This window comes from Filicampus tigris, chromosome 6, assembly GCF_054856515.1.
Source record: "Filicampus tigris isolate MCC_2025a chromosome 6, RoL_Ftig_1.0, whole genome shotgun sequence".
In the NCBI taxonomy this organism is placed as follows: Eukaryota; Metazoa; Chordata; class Actinopteri; order Syngnathiformes; family Syngnathidae; genus Filicampus; species Filicampus tigris.
In genome coordinates, this window is record NC_141222.1 from 22,129,237 (window position 1) to 22,146,681 (window position 17,445).

General features: G+C 40.1%; 1 protein-coding gene across 1 annotated transcript in view; it reads left to right on the forward strand.

Annotated features, from left to right (window-relative positions):
- Positions 1-17,445, forward strand: part of usp43a (ubiquitin specific peptidase 43a) — an 83,909-nt gene that overhangs the window by 60,659 nt on the left and 5,805 nt on the right. Inside the window, exons 10-15 of the mRNA XM_086032813.1 lie at positions 5,012-5,089; positions 5,230-5,359; positions 8,590-8,709; positions 10,300-10,549; positions 11,469-11,627; positions 15,121-15,282. Of these exons, the coding sequence (XP_085888939.1) occupies positions 5,012-5,089; positions 5,230-5,359; positions 8,590-8,709; positions 10,300-10,549; positions 11,469-11,627; positions 15,121-15,282 (899 nt within the window). The remainder of the gene's footprint in view (positions 1-5,011; positions 5,090-5,229; positions 5,360-8,589; positions 8,710-10,299; positions 10,550-11,468; positions 11,628-15,120; positions 15,283-17,445) is intronic.

Below are 17,445 nucleotides of genomic sequence, written 5' to 3' on the forward strand. Positions count from 1 at the left end.
CCGGTGTATGGAAAAGTAAAAATTAGTAAGTTGTCAAAAACGAAACTAGTGGTGTGCATCTGTCCTAAAACAATTTGATACATGGCTTGATAATGGGGTGTGATCCAATTCAAAGACGGTTAATTTAAAATGAAACGTTCAGGTTGGATTCCGTGGGATTATGATTCGTTCAATATGGTACGTCTCAGTTTGAGAAGGCATGATGCAATGAGTTCCTTGTTTACATTTTACACACTGTGCATGAATTAACTTGTGCCAGTACGGTAAATGTAGCATTTCCATCAAAGACGTCTTGTATCTTTCCAATAAAAGACGATTCGATCTATTCTGAAGTGGAATGATTCGGTTTCAATTCGATGGACTCTCACCCTTTAAATCAAAACCAATTTTCCAATTCAAATCGTTTTTGTTACTAGTCTACTAAAAACTCTACATTTGTTCGTAAGTGATGGCTCGCTTATAAAGTAGCCAGTTCTGTAGCTAGCTAGCTCCTGGTGAAACGTTGTCGACCCTCTTAATACTTTGTCTTTTTTGTCTGTTTTGGGTTGCTGATTTATTCACTGACTTTCTACTGGTGTATGATCGCCAATCTTTGTTGGATTTACGGTACTGCGTTGGAGGTTCGGGTGCGTTTGCATGCTTGGGAGAAGACGTTGCCAGTTGACATCCCGGCGGACCTCTTCTGTGTCCAGGCGCTCCCTCCACAGCGTCATTTACCGTCCTCCTGAATAGAACAAGGAGTATCTGAGTGACTTTTCAAATCCTCTTGACGAAATCATACTGATATATGATCACATCCTGTTTAAGGGGGATTTTAATATTCATGTGTGCCGTCCTGGAAAACCATTGGCAAAGGACCTTTTAAGACTCATCGACACTTTAGTGTAGGCCTCACTCACAAACAAGGACATACTTTAGATCTTTGGTCTGGCAGTCTCAAATTTGAATGTGTTGGACGATGTGATTACTGACTGTGCTTTTTGTGTACTGTTTCCCTGTGCTGTTTAACCCACAACTAGTGAGTGCAGGCCTCGGATTTCTAACACCCTCACTGGTAGTCGGTTCTCTGAGGCTTTTAATCAGCTTTTTTTTTTGTGTGTGTTCCCTCTTCAAACAGAGGAACTCACTCAGCTCTTGGTTCCACTCATCTTGCCGTAGTATGTTGGATTCTGCGGCTCCATTAAAAATGATGCGGCCAAAAGTCAGACCGAAGCCGTAGTTTAATGAGAGAGCTGGTGCAGCTAGAGAAGAATGCCGCAAAGCTGAACCCGGTTGGAAAAACAGATAGGCTGCAGGTCTCTTATCGAATCCTAAAAGACTGCTGGCGTTAACTTGTTGCTACCAAAGCAAAGGTGAAAGAATCCAAAAGGGAACACTTGTCAAGTCGTATTCAGTTCAATTACTAAACTATTGACTCGGCACTTAAGCCCCCGTCGGCCGATTTGCACAGACTCGTCCTGACCTTGATCAAAGTGTGCTGTGGAAATTTAGACCCATTTCCAGGCTGTTTTTTATTCTTAAATTCTGGGAAAAGCGGTTCACTTACAGTTACAATCTTTCCTGGATGAACACAGTGTCATGGAGATTTTCCAGTTAGTTTTCAAGATGACGCATAGCACAGAGTCAGACTAGCAAATGACACGAGATGTGTCTATTGTTTTGTTGGATTTATCTGCAGCGTTCAAGATGGTGGACAGTGGATGGTATTCTTCTGGCTCGTTAACAACATCGGGTGGGCATTAGTTGTACCGCTTTAGAGTGGTTTAGATCATCTTTGGCTGGCAGGTCTTTTTGTATTAGCTTAGGATGCTCTTAGGCCCACTCTTCCCCTCTCTCATATGGTGTTCCACACGGTTCTATTTGGGGGCCCTTGCTGTTTTCATTATATTTTGCTGCCCCTGGGTTACGTCCTACGAAAACACGGTATTTTCTTCCACCGCTATGCGGATGGCAGTCACATCTATGTCCCGCTGAGCAAAAACGATGCTTTCTCCTTAACTCATTCAATGCCAGACAATTTCAGCCCCCTGTGTGAATTAACAGTGTGATTTGGAATTAAAATACCACTAGGTATTTTATTCCATATAATGTAGTCGGATTGTAAACAGCAGACTGGTGTTGAAGTGAGAATTTGAATTGCTGTCCTACTGATAAGAAACTAGTTTTTAGAACACCTTAGGTGTTAACAAGCTGGACTAATTTCTCTACAAAATGGGGAAAATGGGTAGTAAAAATAAACCCAGGATCCACATCAATTGCTGTCGACTGTTTTTTGCTAAGACTCTGTGCAAGTGCGGACTATCAATATAATAAGCTAGTGCACCTTAAGTGCCGAGTGTAATTGCACAAGTCTCAGTGCAAACTTACTTCTGTACGATAATCTTCAATTCACTAAGAGGAGCTCCAGAGGGTGTATTACGAATACCAAGTATATGCCACTGAGATGCAGAAAAGGTCACACTTTTTAATGGTGCTTAGTGGCAACACTGAATGTCAGCATTTGCAAGATTTTGAAAGGATTGGATTTGCAAGACACATCAAAGGACATTTTTTAGTGAACATCCCAACAGGGGTGTTTGCTTTAAAGAGAGTTCAAAGTGTCACAGTCCAAAAAAAAAAAAAAAGAGAGGAGGAGGTAACTCTTCGGACTGAGACAATTTTGCAGGCATTCCGAGAAGCACTCTAATACTAGATCAGGGGGAATGTGCCTACTTGATGGCACTATCACGCTCTCAGCAATTTCGTGCCCAGATAGGGCTCATGATTAGACGTATTAACTAAACATACAGGTCAGGAGTGTGGCATTACTTTATCAGCTGAATTAGCCCTTTATGAATGTGTTTTGTGTTTTAAAATTTTAATCAACCTGTCATTGATAGAAAATCCCTTGAGGCCCTGAAGTGTATTGCGTACAGCCTTAAAGCGGCAGTCAACCCAAGCATAATTTTTTCAAGAATATGTTCCCAGCAGGCCCACTAGTTGAAACACAGCATTCTGATTAATTTTGCGTTTGTGGAATATAAATTAAGTAGCAAAATGCACTTGTTTTTAGCCATTTCTAGGGGCGGCCATTTTGTCTTCTGTCGACTGAAAATGACATCACAACTGTTCACAACGACCAATCACGGCTGATCTGTTCCGAGCCGTGATTGGTCGTTGTGGGCAGTTGCGATGTCATTTTCAGTCGACAGAAGACAAAATGGCCGCCCCCAGAGATGGCTAAAAACGAGTGGATTAACACTTATTCCACAAACGCAATATTTATCAGAATGCCCTGTTTCAACTAGTGGGCTTGCATAAAACATATTCTTGAAAAAAAATGTGTTTGCGTTGACTTCCGCTTTAAGAGCGACGTTTTTCTTCACTGGCGAAATGCCAAAGTACTTTAGAAAAAAATGGAAACCATAAATAGTTTAGCGATATAATGATGCTTGTTGTGTCCTCAGGCTTTTTCCCAATACACAAAACATGGATCCAACTTTTAGCTTTTAATACTGCAATTGCCATGGAATCAATTTAATTATGCAAATGTCCCAACATTTTACATTGTACTTAGTCGTGCTCTCGATCAGGTCTGGGTCGCGCTATAGCCAATCCTTGGCAAGAAACTGATGTCTCATGGTTCCTGAGCTATTCTTACCAATTTACCCTGATGCATCTCGGCCTTGTTGTCTCGGCTGTCCAACTTGTGGCTTTTAGGGACTAACTAAATTTGTAACATCTAGTGCCCGTTTTTCGTCTCTTCTCACATTCTTGTCCTTGTTGGAGAAGTCGCAAAATGCCAGAGAAAAAGTAAATAAGGCACACTGTGAGCTAATACTTTGTTATTGGTTCACTGAAATTCCATGAGGCGCATGTAACATATGAACGCAGTGTTGAGCAATAAATTAAATCCAGAATATAAAATTGCTCCTTTCGGTTTGACTGTTGAACCTGTCCTTCTAGAATTGTTCTGAACACATATTTACATTGTTACATCTTTGATAGTTGTCTGCATCAATTCGGCTCATATTTATGATTAAACACATTCGCCACTTATGTAAATTAAAGACTTGGCTCGATTCACCATCATCACAACTCGTCATCGGACGGATGCACAATGGTGTTTGTTGTACACGCCTGATTTTGTCTTTGAAATCCTATTTTACTTTTGTGTATGAATCTTTCGTTTGCAACTTCAGTATATGCGGCCATGCTGGTTAATAACAATCACGGCAAGCGGATGTGTAAAATGGAACTTGCAATTTTCAGCAGTAAAACGTTAATATTTTGAATTTGATGACTTTGTTACTTTTGATGTACAGTTAACACCTTTAAAAACGCATTTCGCCATTTGTTGTTGACTGAAAATGACGCCACATGTGCTCAGGGCTCAGGTAACAACCAATCACGGCTCATCTTGTGAACATTGCGTGAGAAAACCCATCCACGTACTGTGAGAACATGCATAGGAAGGCCAAAGTCATGATCCAAACCCGGAACCTCAGAAATGTCACATGCTAACTATACTAGCACGCCATGCTGCCCCATGTTATTGAAATGTTCAAATAATAGGACACTCTTTAAACACTCTTGAATGGTCAATGAGGAATTCATAATAAAAGTCGCATAGAAAGACCCAATTTTTCCCGTTTTTTTTGTTGTTGTTTTTTCTCCTTCAAAACGGCACTGACACAAAATGTGCAGTCAAGTTGAGTCAGCCTGCGATTTTCGTCCTTCTGAAGCTGTGCTGGTAACTTTTGTCTATGGATACTGTTGTGTCAAAAGCAATTTTGACTGAGAAGTGTATTGTACATGTATATTTATTATTATTATTATTATTATTACTTTTCGCTTAAAGTCCCTTGATTGATCCTCTTTTTTTTTTCAGTCCAAATAAAAAGTTTTTGTGTGCCTGTTGTGGCATATTTCCCCCTCAAAATTCACCATGAATTGCAAATAGTAAGACATTTTTCCAATTGAGCAATACCCCTGTTAATTTGATGTTATTTATACTGCATTTCCATTTTAGAGCACTGAAATTCTGTGGCCCCGGGGGACCTTCACATGTGAAGGTTGTCATCGAGTGGGATCACAAGCTTAAAGACTGGTAAGCAGCATGACCGCAAAGTAGAGTGGGAATGCACGCAACACGGCAGCACGTGTTCGCCCACGTTTGTCACCGATTTGTGTCTTTGCCTGCCTCGAGGGCAAGATGACAAGTGTGACAACAACACCTATCTGCTCCAGTCTGTTTGGCAGCATCCAGGAGGAAGTTGTTCAAGACGCGGAAAGCGTGAGGAACCAGCAGCAGCAGCACCTCCAGCAACATAGCTGCACTCTGGACCAGTGTTTCCAGCTGTATACCAAAGAAGAGCAGGTGAGCTCAAACATGCTTTCTTTTAACTGTGGTACACTTTCTGCTGAGAACAAGCGTTCACTGACCCATGAAATTTTATACTGAAAGAGGAAACGCAAACACATTTTTTTTTTTTCAAGAATATGCTCCCAACAGGCCTAGTAGTTGAAACACGGCATTCTGATTAATATTGCTTTTGTGCAATATGCGTTAAGCAGTAAAATCCACCCGTTTTTAGCCATCTCTGGGTGCGGCCATTTTGTCACTTCTGTCGACTGAAAATGACATCACAACTGCGCAGGTAACGACCAATCATGGCTCAGCTTCAGAAAACAGGTGAGCTGCGATTGGTCGTTACCTGAGTAACTGTGATGTCATTTTCAGTCGACAGAAGTGACAAAATGGCCGCACCCAGAGATGGCTAAAAACGGGTGGATTCACTCCTATTCCACAAACGCATTGATCAGACTGCCTTGTTTCAACTAGTGGGCTTGCATAGAACATATTCTTGAAAAAAAAAAAAAAAAACGTTTGGCTTGACTTCCGCTTTAATGATATAGTATGTCCAAATGATAGTCTTTCATTCCTCCATTTAAATGTCATTTAAATGATTAATAAACATTGTATTTTACCTTGAAACGCAATTTTCTGTAATTATTTGAAACATTTCTGTTATATTCATGACTGTGCTTGTACACCTGTATATCTTAACGTTTAATTAATAATAAACATGGCACACAGACAGTTTCTCCTTGAGGTTTGACAGCTGCTGTGTTAGTCAGACGCCCTTGCTTCTGTCAAATGTCCTCTTTTCTTGCGAGGGTGGTTGGATGATTTCAACTTCTTTTTATGTTACATTATGGTTCACAGTTAGATGATGTCTGCTAGGGTATCATTTCTTGTAACACATTGTCACATTTTTGTGACAGATGCACAACACATTTGCATAATAAGTTTCAGTATGCAAACTCTACAGTGCTGGAAGTATCGACTGCATTGTCATCTGCTGCTAAAATGATATTTCACAGTTCGTCAGAGTGTGGCTTTATTTTTTTTTATTTTTTATTTTTTCCTTTGCCGAAAGGCTGAGATTAAGAACCACAAACTCCCAATGACATTCAGCAAAAGCTGAAAACAGTTACAGTTTAAGCCTTTACAACAGCTCCACAATGATCCTTTTGTGAATTTGTTCTGGCCTTTTATCTGTGAGTAAGATCCAGATAAACATGATCTGTTTTGGTGATTTTTATAGCTTGGATAATATAAGTAATTTTACTCATCCTCGAGATGGCAAGAGGGAAAGGTCTTCATTACGACCCCCTATTTTTCCTCCTCTCTGGAGGACACCGGAGAGAATGGCGTGCAATCGTGTCAATTTGTTTCTGCAAGAGAAAGGTCCTTTAAACAGGACAAAGTAAGGCAAGAAAAAAAAGTACTTTTCCTCCCACACTGCTTAAACTGTCTGGATGTATTATGTAACTAACGTGCCAGACGTATCCCTGGAGATACGATTAAAATGACAACCTGTAGAGTGCTGACAGCAAACCTGTTGGAACACAGCAGAGTGGCACCTTTGCCTACCCAGTCACTAATGATGTGTCACTACAATTCCTCTGCAGGGACCATATCTGTCTGTTGAGGACACATTTTTGTCCAAACAGCAGTGTCCTGCTTGTCACATAGTTTGTGGTCTTCAAGCTCTTTCGAGCTGGAGTGTCGCATTTCAAGGAAATAAAACATCAAGTGACCCGGTACCTTTTTAAGCGCTGCGTTTTAGATTTGGTTAGCAGGGTTTAGGTATTCGTAGTGCCCTCCATGTGGAGGATAAAACGCTTTTGAGATTATTTTACGTGTTCTCTTCATGTCCATGAACTTGATCTGTATAAAACTGATGAACTGTCAATGAGTCACTGGCCACCAAAGGCTAATCATTAATCTCGCAGGGACATTTCCTCACATAAATTTGTGAGAAATTCCAAGTTAATCCAATTTATGGGGTGTGTGGCACAGTCTGCCAGACTTGGAGGTTTCCTAGGAAAAGAAATAGCACAAAAGTAATATAATAGAAATGTAATTTTATGTTTTTCCGACAAATGCAAATAAGGCGCCTTTCCCCCATTTTGAAATCAGAATTCAAGCAACGTTCCAATGCATTTTCCCTAGTTGCAATACAGAAATTTCGGATTTTCGTGAGAGTGTCACTATCACGGTGGAGTCTTCTTCTGTGGATCTATGCTTACTCTTACTGCATTTGCATTTTAATCATTGGCAACACTCTCAAGCCAAATCTCAGTAGCCACTCTGCATATATCACAGCATTCATCATTCGTCATTCACAATGAGCCAAAGCGTGTTTCAAATGGCAGGAAGTGCTTTTGTTATCACTACAGCCCGTATAACACCGTATCACACATTTTCCACTCCAGCTATGCTGTCCTTTTTTAGTTTTTTTTTAAGTGTTAGTGAAGCCTGGCCCATAGCGACGGATAGCATTCATGACCATGACTGACGAGCTTTTTGTTGAGTGAGTTACCGTATCAGTTGTATTATACTTGGCCATTTTGTATTTAGTTTTTAGTACGGGCATAGGTTGTGCGATAAACGATATTTGGAGCCGATATTCATTTTCAGAATAAAAGGAAAATATTGGCATCAAATTCTAAAGAAAAATGTACTCTTAAATTTGTTGTAGCATGTTTATTGAACAATGTTTCAAGTTTGCATAATGTTGATTTTTTTTAAAAAAATCATTATTACAAGAAATTTTTGACAGTCTACATCTCTGTTATGAAATTCTAACAAAAAGTACAGGGAGCACCCAGGGTTGTCAACATGTCTTAAAAAGGATGAATGAAAACCTAAACAATAGCTCCATGTAGTTCTCTACAGTAAATGAACATTTCAAAATGACAGAAATGTTCAACTTTCATATATGTTTGTTTTGATTTCCACAGTTTTAACTTGATTTATTATTAAAAAAAGGCAGATGCCGATATTCGTCAAAATATCGGTGCCGATTATCGGCCTATGCCTAGTTAGTTACTATTCCTTAAATAGCTGCGATTCATAAATGATAAATGTCAGATTATTGCAAAACATTACAGTTGAAAGTCTCCATAAAAAGGGCATTTTGTTGGTTTCATCTCAAATCTACTGGCAAAATGGCAAAAACCCTGTGACTGTCCAAATACTGCTAGACCCAAATGTGTTTGAACGCGTGCCGCATTGAATGGTCATTGAACTGATTGCAGCTGGCCCCGGATGACGCCTGGAAGTGCCCCCACTGCAAGCAACTGCAGCAGGGCATGGTGAAGATGAGCTTGTGGACGCTGCCCGACATACTCATCCTTCACCTCAAGCGCTTCCGACAGGTATGCAAGATGGAAGCGGCACAACACTTGATCTTACATTTAATTGCAGATCTTTTACAGCCTCACAAGTAAATGAGCAGTTACATTTTCCCGGGAAAGGGGAGAAGAGGTTGCTGGCTCAAACCCAATTAACAGTAGGCCTTTGAAGGGTGGGGAACCATATGTCATGGTAATATTAACAATCGATAGCATTCGATAGGACGTTAAACAGAGTTACAGTAGCTGCTCAATCCATTTTTTTTTTTATTGATTCCACTTGTTGTATTACGGCCTTTTTCATTGTTTGTTTGTAAAGTGCTTTGTAAATGCGCTATATAACTAAAATTGTATTGTATTATTTTTTTATGTATAGTTTAACAACTTTAATTACTCTGAGAGACTGTTTATGTGTGGCTGTTTTGTTTTTATTTGTAAGGAATGATCCAAATGATACATTTCAACAACTATGCAAACAAACAGCTTGAGTTTAGTTTCTGTTACATAAATGTGATTCTTTTGGCAAGGCCTCCTATCTCGCCCACATTCAAGCCCTTTTCACACTGCACTTAGCAGGGTGCAGCGTCAAATCCATTCATTTGTTTACGTGATGAGGGGCGGGGACCATAGGAGGGAGCATTGCTAGGCGGCACAGCGTGAGGAATTCTGCGAAAGCAAGGCACCTCAAATTTGAAAATTTTCTATTTGAGAGAGGCGGCAGGACGTCAGACAAGCGCCTCCAATTGGAAAGGAGCTGGCAGAGTACAGTATTTAGTGTTATTTTGGTGGACTTATTTACAAGCTACAGCATGATTAAGCTATCCAAGTTCCCACCGAACCATTTATTTTTGCCTCCTTAAAATGAGAAAAGTCATGGCATTCTTTTGTAACAAAGATAAATGTTGTCGAGGTGTGCTCTAACCATCGGCAAAATCTTCATTTTTACTTTCTGGTAGGCTACTACGTTAGCACATCCAAATATGTGCACACTGGTACCGGTCATTTCAGAACTGTTTCACACTAAGCGAGTGCAGTGTGGAAAGGGGTTAACTCATTCAGTGCCATTGACAAATTGACTTGTCTTTTCACAGTCCAGCCATTCAATGCCAGGAACTTATTTATATTTTTTTCCATTTTCTTTTCAAACATTAGGGTAAGAGAGGGTCTGAAAATGTCTGGCAGTGAATGATTTGATAAGTTCCCTATGAAGAGTTAAAGCAAACATTACAAACTTGGGTTATGAGAAATTGGTCCTTAGAGCTTAGTTCATATTTACTAATTACTACTTCCTTTTCAAAGTTTTCTGCAGTTGTAGCTTATATTTTAGCACTGTCACCATTTCCTTGATGGAAAGTGGAAGTAAACCCAATTAGTGAGAAGAAATACAATTATTTGCCACATTCGGTACGCCTGCTACAAACTAATGAGATCCAGTAGGCAAGAACTGCATCCAAAATAGTTTTTCCGTTAAAATAAAGTCTCAGTCAGAGAGGTGGTCATTAAACAATTAAACATTAAACAATGTTTTTAATATTGTTGCCCGCCCTGCCGCCTAACTGTATTGTGTCACTGTCGGGTGGCTTTTTAAGGTGTAAAATATGTTTTTGCCAACAGGTGGGCGAGCGCAGGAACAAGCTTTCGTCACTGGTGCATTTCCCGCTAACTGCCTTGGACATGGCCCCCCATGTTGTTAAGAGGAGCCAGAGTATGCGTAACCTAAATAGTGGGCCGTGGCCCACGTCATGGCCGAAGACCTCGGGCCAACATCACCCGCCTACAGACATGACCCTCCCTCACGACTACCTGTATGATCTCTACGCCGTGTGCAATCATCACGGAGGAATGCATGGGGGACACTACACTGGTATGTACGCTTGTCTAGTGCTTCACACACCACTGAGACCACACATCACTTCCATTGTAATTGAAGAAGTTCAAGAGCACGCAGAATTTTATGTGTTCAAGACATAATAGTGGTTGTAATGAGAAGGCATCTTTCTGTTTTGATGGGACATAAATCTGTCCGCCATTAGCATATCAATGGAAGGAAATGCCATGGTTTTTCAGGATAGAACCAAATTCAAAGAGAAAATCAGTTGCCCTAAAATTGAACCCTGTGGAATCCCAAAAGACAGCAGAGCAAAGTGGAACTCAGAACTACCAAGGCCCACGCACATACAGTACTTCTGTGAGCCAGATGTGATCTGAGTCGCACTGAAGAAAATGATGGTTGAATTTACTCAATTTTATTTTGACATGTTTTCATAAAATAAAACCATTTGTGTCCAGTTACATTTCAAAGTAGATGTATAGTCTGTTTCCAAAATCGGTCTGGATTCAGATGATTTTATTTTGTGCAACCACTTTGACGAAATATAACTGGGTGAATGATGCACAGCTTTTTTTTTTTCAGTATATGGGTCAACAACCTTTAACACTCAAAAAGCAATTTCCACCCAATATACATATATGTATGTGTGTGTGTGTGTGTGTGTGTGTGTGTGTGTGTGTATGTATGTATGTGTATATGTATATAGTGTGACCGAAGTAGGAACGCTTGATGGCTGGATAAAGTCAGGCCAAATCAATCACCAATTTTATGTGGCATGTTTTTCTATTCATTACTGCCTTTACTTGAAGCCAGTTCCACCGCCTGCAGAGGAAGGTAGTACCTTCTTGTAGGCAAACATTTCATGTCAGGAGTTCAAGGACATTTTTATTTACTCCCAAATTATACTTTGTGATTCTAGCCTTAACACACTCATCTTAATATTCGTCACCAGCCTATTGCCGGAACTCTGTGGATGGTGTTTGGTATAGCTACGATGACAGCAGTGTTGACCTGGTCCCAGAGGAGGAAATCTGCACCAGAGGGGCCTATATTCTCTTCTACCAAAGACGGAACATCATTCCTCCATGGTCAGCCAGCAGCTCCCTCAGAGGTATGCTTCCCCATTCCCGTGCACTGTAATAAATCATATCTAAAAATGTTTCTTTTCCTGCCGGCATGATTAATAAAGGGGAAGGCAATGCAGGCCCACAAGTTGAAACAAGGCTTTCTGATTAATATTGCGTTTGTGGAATATGACTTAACTCATTCACTGCCAGACATTTTCAGACCCTCTTTTACCCTAACGTTTGAAAGAAATTGACACAAATATGAATACGTTTCTGGGATTGAATGGATGGACTGTGAAAAGGCAAGTAAATTCGTCAATGGCAGTGAATGAGTTAAGTAGCAAAATCCATCCGTTTTTAGCCATCATTATTACCAATTGCTGTCGACTAAAAATGACAAAACAGTTGCTTAGGGCTCAGGTCACACCCAATCGTAGCTCATCTTCAGAAAACTGGTGATTTGATTATTCGATTAATCGATTTTAACTTCTTTGCATCGATGCATATTTTCTGCTGTTTAAATCGATTTTAAATAGATTTTCAATTAATCATCCCATCCCTAGTCACCAGTTCATTAACTATCGGCCAATATCAACGCTTCCTCAAAAAATTGGGAAAATGAATGAATGAATGAATGAATGGCTTCATAAATAAGCATCAACAACAGCCAATATGCTTTCAGAAGTAGAAGGCTTTGATTGATCTCATAGAAGAGATAACTTGAAAAATATAAAAAAGACAACAAAAATGTATTCTGTGAGAATAGCAAGACGTAATAGTGACCACAATGTCACTATTACAGCAGCATCGATTGTTCGCACCTGGACAGTTGACATTTTCTCCACATTAGTCCTGTTAATTTTCTTTTAAATTCTACTTGATGTCTGGTTGCAATATCCTGGTAATATTGCGCTGTTCTTTTAACGTACAAATTAAGCACGCATCTCCGCAATCTGCACTGAAATAAATAAACACCTTTAGCCAAGCGCCTCGGGGCAATGCCGTGACATCGTTGTGACCTCACTACTTTCTAGCAATCTCACCTTGCAGAAATAGTCCAGTAAATCAAAACGGCTAGGCATCTGAAAGAGAGAAATAACTGCAAATCACCTTTACTTAATTATGTGTAAGGAGTGGACACAATAAAGTCAGTCACTTTTTCTGAATTTGTGGTTGTCGCCAGTATTATACTTTCCCTCTGTAAGTTGCTAAGATACTGGTGCCTCCCTGTGCGTCAATGTGAATCAAAGCTGCCACATCCCAAAAGATACATGAACTAGTACAGTGATGTTCAGTGTCGTTTGATACAAACAAAATGCTGACAAATGAATGCTCTGTTCTAAAAAAATTTCCGCCGGATGCCTGCATGTGTATTTGATGCATTTCCCAGAGTCGTTTATAATCACATCTGGTGGTGAAGCTTTAAATATTCCCAAATAATGAATACTAAGGTTCTTGTGACTCTAGATGACTTTTTACACGTGTACACAACATATACATTAGCAGCCACTAGCAGGTACTATCTTGTTTTAATGATGTATTAGTGTGCATATTTTTCAGTAGTAGTGATAAATACTTGATACATGATATATCCATATTTGCATAAGAATGAGTATTTATATAATGAATCCACTTGAGCATCTCTATTAACCAAATCTTTTATTTTTCCGATGTCAAATAAAACTGTGGTCAAAATTAAAACAATGCGCACTCTCTCTTTTAGCAAATATAACATAATACATATAAAGCCTTGTTTTGTTAATTACGGCCCTGTTAGTCTTTTTAATTCTTCACACAACTTCAGCAGCCAATTATTATTTTGCCAAGCATACGGCTTTCTTTTGAAACCAATCAAATTCTATTCTTCCACTGCCTCATATTGGAAAGGTCAGTTTGCCACTTCAAAGTAGCACTGCGGGTAATTGCACAAAGCACACAGTATCGACGGCATTACGTGTTGTAACAAGACACATTCGCAAAATACAACAGTGGGGAGCGGCGAGGTTCAACTCTTATTTACTCCTCGGCATGCAACTGTTGGCCGCGCGACCGAGTCACATTTTAGTTTAGCAGCAGGAATCGGTACCCCTGCAGAGAAGTGGAGTCTGCGGAGTACACAGTAATAGTGCACCATGTAGAGCTAAGGCACGTTAGCATAGGGCTGCTCGATTATGAAAACAAATATTAATCATGATTATTTTGGGTAATCATTGAAATCACGATTTTTCAAACAATTTATTTTTGGGTACAAAACAAGAAAATGTTTAGACATAAAAAAAATATAAAGACAAATGAACGTACCGGTGGTAAGTTCCTTTTGGACCAAACAAAATTTATAAAATGTGTTATAATTTATTTATTTTATTTTTTTTAAACAATTTGCAAATGTATGATTTCTTTGTGGAAACAAACTGTGTCTAATATAAATGCATATTGATAAACGTTTTTTTACGATTATGCCAATTTTGTAATCGTGGAGTGTAATAATCGTAATTGAAATTGAATTTCGATCAATTGCACAGCCCGACGTTAGCATGTGTGTTATTATTGTCATGTGAAGCCATCTTTCATCAGATTTCACAGCGATGAACCTGCTGAACCGACGACGCATGGCATGCGTGAAATCTCTGTTTCTAGAAATTGTACCTATTTTGGTTCAAAGGGAAGTCAAGTCAAACATTTTCTTGACATTAATAAGCTCTATGCAGCCCCACTAGTCTAAAAATGACATTCTGATTAATATCGCAAAAGAGTATCAATCCTCGCATTGTGATCCCTCTCTGGAGGAGGCCATTTTGTCACTTGCGGTCGACTGAAAATGACATCGAGGTACTCAAGTAATGACCGTCACAGCTCACCTGTTTTCTGGGTCTGGTCATGTGACATTCGCGAGCTGTGCTTTGCTAGCTTTTCTGTTGCGGTTGCCAACAGAGTTCAAATGGCCGCATTCGTTATGTAATGTCCATATGCTGGCAATGGTTTCTCTGAATATTTAAGATAAACTAACGAAAATAACTCAAACTAAAATTGAAAAAAAAACTAGCGATGGGCAAATGAAGCTTTTTTTGAAGCATCGAACCACTTGGACGAATGACTTCGAAAATGGGTTCACTTGGTGTTCAGAACATAAGAGAGGAGTGAGGATAAGCGGTTCAGAGATTGGATGGATGGATTAGGGCTATCCTTGACATATATAAATCAATATAAACCAGAGTATTTTTTTTGTTTTTGTTTACGGAAATCAAGCCGAAGCCCTTTGAGACGAACGCTGTACCTACTATTAGCCAAAGTTAGGATATACCTTCACTCTAGGCCAGGTTTTCAAAGCGTATCGAAACTGTCAAACTTCCATCGCTAGAAAAAAAAAAAAAGTCAATCAAATAAAATTAAAATGAGAGTGCTTTTAAAAAAATAAAAAATAAACAACTCCTCCTCAGTTTTCTAAAGTGTCATTCCAAGCGCCGAATGTTCCAGCAAGTGTTTTACATAATGGATTGGGTCACACATTCCTCCCCCGCTGCCTTGTGTCCCCCTCAGGCTCTACGAGTTCTTCAGTGTCAGACCACTGGTTAATTCGCCTGACAGGAAAGAGCAAGAGAGGCAGCCTGGTGTCACGCTCCTCGACCACCTGCCCGTCTTCCGTTCCCGACTCCCCTGACTCTCCGGTCTTCCTGGAAAATGCCTCTAAAGAAGAAGGAGGTGAGTGTGCCAGGTGTCAATTAGGGAAGAGTTGTTTACTAAGCGGAGGTCTGTGTCCCCAGTGAGGGTTCTGTTCGGATCGACACCGAAGTTTTTTAGCAGCATCGCTTTTTCCTGAAACGCCAGCTGTGCGGATGCCATGTTTGCTCCGGACGCGTTGTGTGTTGTGGTAAATGATAACAATAACCGTCGAGATGTCTACCGCGACTCATGGTAGGAGCAGTCGAAGTGAATGCACCCAGTGACACCACCTCTTATATTTTTCCTGAAGTTGGGAACTATTTAAGGTGCCGCGTTTATATATTTAATTGATGAGTCACGGCCAGCAAGTCGAGCGTGGCGTCTCAAAGGAAATAGAATGACCACTTGCAGCTGTAATTACAACAACCAATTATTGTCCCTGCTGGGGGGAAATGTCTATTTAACATACGGTGTTTGGCGTTTCATACAGTAGAGGGGAAAAGTGTAAGTACAGTATTTTTGAGGCTGCAACACTATTATTATGTGGGGGGAGGCATGGAAAGCGCGGTGTTGAAAAATGGGATGATTGCCAACAGCCACACCCTCCATGAGTGTGATGCCAAACGACGACGACTATTAAGAATTTGAATAAGATACTGGTTTCATATGGAGACTTTCTAGATTTGCAAAGCTTCAAAGAAGCTATTTACAAATTTTAAAAGTTTTGCTTGATAATTAAAGACAATTCAGAACTTCCAGAAGCATAAATGATCCGGCCCGCATTCTGCACTGTCAATGTTCGATTTACTGATTTTCAAGATCTCAGGATCAATATCTGCTCAGTGCAGGGGCTGATCTATTTTAACTGGATGCGGAGCTGGGGCCACCCCAAAATTGGCATTTTCAACTTTACACAATACAATTGATGCTTTGTTTAGCAATTTTAAAATAGCCCTTACATCCTTCAATTTGTCAGTATGCGGCCCTCAGGGGAAAAACTTTGGACACCCCTGGTCTATTCTTGCTTTATGTTCCTCCTTATTTACCGGTGACTTTCCAATGTAGCGCAATTTCCAGTTCACTACTGTTAAAGCATAACAGTCAAGAATTCATTAATTCTCGGATTGCTACGGCAAGCATACAAGCTGCTCGCCCTTCCAGTCTCTCCAGGCTAGCAACCAAACAACCGCACTCCTGGTGGACGTGCGCTATACATCTTTCCAACAACTTGACTCATCCAATGCTGCGCCCATTCATGTGCAAATACTCGCCCGCACTTTCTAGCTACCGCCTCCACAACGGCAAATAGCACTCCCTTACTAAAGTCAACACTGTGAGCTCCAAGGGGAGCTCAGCTCGTAAGCACTAGCGGCTATCAGATTTCGCCTACACCAGGCCCCTTTAGCGCTTACGCTAGTTTTCCTAAGAAAGTCCCGACCGACTCTCCATTTAAAGGGTTTAAAATTCCTGTAAACCCTTAGACACGGTAGCGTGGATAAGAAAGGGAGACGATCAGCGTCGAGAGAAATTCGTCTTGGTTCTCATAGCCACTGTGGGACGCCAGCCCGTCTTAAGTCGGCCAATGCCCTGGTAGGGTAACCAAAACTAGAAACCGGGCGCGGATCTAACCGCATCACTTTAAGGGTGCTTTCTCCCAAAATGATTGGTTGCTGTTGTTAAGCACTACAAAAATTTGACGATGTTAGATCGTCTGATCACGTTGGTAAGATAAATAGCTAAATTAACCTTTTGGGAGGAAGAAAAAGTTATTGCAAAGCCGCTATATTGGCCAAAACCGAAAATATGAGGCTTGAAATTCTCAAACTAACACAAAAGCACATTTCTCTAAAGTTAAAAAGAAAATCTATTTTTGCAAGGACAAATAAGCAGTAATATAGGAATGTTAAAATGTTGCCCAAATAAACTGTATTGTAATGAAAGTACCTTAAAAAAACAATCTCTTAGTGATGTTGGCAAAACTTCAAAAAATGGTTAATGAAATGTCTACTCGGGGGTAAACGAGAGAGACATTCCAGTCTCAGTATTTGCAGAATAAATCCAAACAAATCACTATGAATTCTATTAAAAAGAGAATATTGGTTTAAATTCAAATCTGGATCAATGGAAAGGAAAAACACCGCCAAGACTATTGCTAACAGCATTTTGGCATTGAACCGCAGCTACAACTACAATCGACCCCTG